General features: G+C 42.8%; 1 protein-coding gene across 3 annotated transcripts in view; it reads left to right on the top strand.

The window, feature by feature from the left end:
* The window catches only part of Pspc1 (paraspeckle component 1), a 79868-nt gene that overhangs the window by 12854 nt on the left and 64982 nt on the right, over positions 1-2032 (top strand). For all 3 annotated transcript variants that reach the window (XM_031362296.1, XM_031362297.1, XM_031362295.1), the window contains exon 3: positions 738-833. In XM_031362296.1, coding sequence (XP_031218156.1) covers positions 738-833 — 96 coding nt within the window. The remainder of the gene's footprint in view (positions 1-737; positions 834-2032) is intronic.

Here is a 2032-nt window from a genome sequence, read left to right as displayed (position 1 = left end):
CAGAAATCCGCCTGCCTCTGCCTCCCAAGTGCTGGGATTAAAGGCGTGCACCACCACCGCCTGGCCATAACCTACTTCTAACTTATACTTCCTAAGCTGACCCAAACAGTACTACTAGCTAGGGACCAAGTATGCAAATGCCCAAGAATATGGGGAGCTTTTCTCATTTAAACTACTACAGATTCTTTCTTAGATGGCTCTAGCTTGTCTCAAGTGGACAAAATGACCATCTCAGCAACCACGCCTAACTATTTTGACAAAGACCTTAACAATTAATTAGCTAATTTTGTGTCAGGGTCTCATTGCTTAGCTCTGGCTGTTGTAGAACTTGCTCTGTAGGCCATGCTGGCCCCAAACTTACAGATCCTCCTGCCTCTTCCTCCACAATACTGGATTATAGGTGTGGGCCACCATGCCCTGAATAATTTTTATCAATGAATATGCATGATACTTAGACATTTTTCTTAACTAACATTTTTTGACTTTTTGGGGGGGGGGGTTGAGTCAGGGTTTCTCTGTGTAGCTCTGGCTGTCCTGGAACTCACTCTGTAGAGCAGGCTGGCCTCGAACTCAGAAATCCACCTGCCTCTACCTCCCAAGTGCTGGGACTAAAGGCATGTGCTACCACTACCTGGCGGCATTTTTATTATTAACATTTTAATTATAAAAACTTAAGAAAGGATGTTAATTGTAGTCTTGAAATTAATTTTTATTAATGCCTTTATACTTTTATCTAGAACACCTCGTCCAGTCATTGTAGAACCCATGGAGCAGTTTGATGATGAAGATGGTTTACCAGAGAAGCTAATGCAGAAAACTCAACAGTACCATAAGTAAGACTTGACTAATAAAGATATTCTAGATATATATTGTCTTGGGTATATTACATTTTTTATGAAGTACTTTTAGAATACAATCTGGTTGGTGAGTGGTTGAGTCTATATGGAATGCTATTTTTATTGAAATAACTATTTAATTTTATGTGTATGTGTGTATGCCTGGGTATATGTATATGAACTACATGTGTGCAGGAGCGCACAGATGTCAGAAGAGGCATTGGAACTCCTGGAATTATAGGTGGTTGTGAGGTGATTTATGAGAGCCAAACCTAGGTCCTCTATAAGAGAAGTAATTGTTCTTAATTGCTGAGCCATCTCTCCAGCCACATTATTTCCTCTTTTTACACATGAGTAAAATACACTAATTTTACTTAGAAAAGCTTCTTCTTTCTTTGCTTGCTTGCTTCCTTTTTCTCTCCCTCCCTCCCCTCTCTCCCTTTCTCCCTTTCTTCCTTGCTTTCTTTCCCTCCACCCCCCTCTCTTTCATTTTGTTTTTTTTGAGACAGGGATTCTCTGTATAGCCCAGGCTGTCCTGGAACTCACTCTATAGACCAGGCTGGCCTCGAATTCAGAAATCCGACTGTCTCTGCCTCCGAAGTGCTGGGATTAAAGGCATGTGCCATTACTGCCTGGCTTCGTCTTTCTTTTTAAAGACAGTCTCACTGTGTAGTTATGGCTAGTCTGGAATTTGCATATGGGTATGTGTATGAGTACAGGTACCAGCAGAGGTGCCAGAGCTAGGTTGGAGGCTGTTGATGAGCTGTCTAACGTGTGCTGGGAACTGACTCTAGTCCTCTAGAAGAGCATCAGTGCTTTTAAATGCTTTGACATTTTTCTGTGCTCATGCTCTCTCGCTCCCTCCCTCCCTCTCACTCCCTTCTTCCTTTCTTTCTTCCTTCCCTTCTTCCTCTTCTCCTTCTCCCTCTTCCTTGCCCTCTCCCTCTCCCTCTCTCTATCCCTCTCCCTCTCTCCCTCCTTGTGGTGATGGTTTTGGTTTGTTTTTGAGTCTTGGTTTTACTGTGTAGCCCTAGATGGCTGGAACTTACTCCATAGACCAAGCTAGCTTCAAACTCATGGACATCTACCTGACTCTGTTTCAGGGCAGCTGGGATTAAATTTATGTACCAACATGCCTATTATTTTTCCTTCCTTCCTTCCTTCCTTCCTTCCTTCCTTCCTTCCTTCCTTCCTTC

The sequence above is a fragment of the Mastomys coucha genome, unplaced genomic scaffold (genome assembly GCF_008632895.1).
Source record: "Mastomys coucha isolate ucsf_1 unplaced genomic scaffold, UCSF_Mcou_1 pScaffold9, whole genome shotgun sequence".
NCBI lineage: Eukaryota > Metazoa > Chordata > Mammalia > Rodentia > Muridae > Mastomys > Mastomys coucha.
Note: the sequence above shows the minus strand (reverse complement) of the source record. Positions and strands in the feature narration are given on the sequence as shown.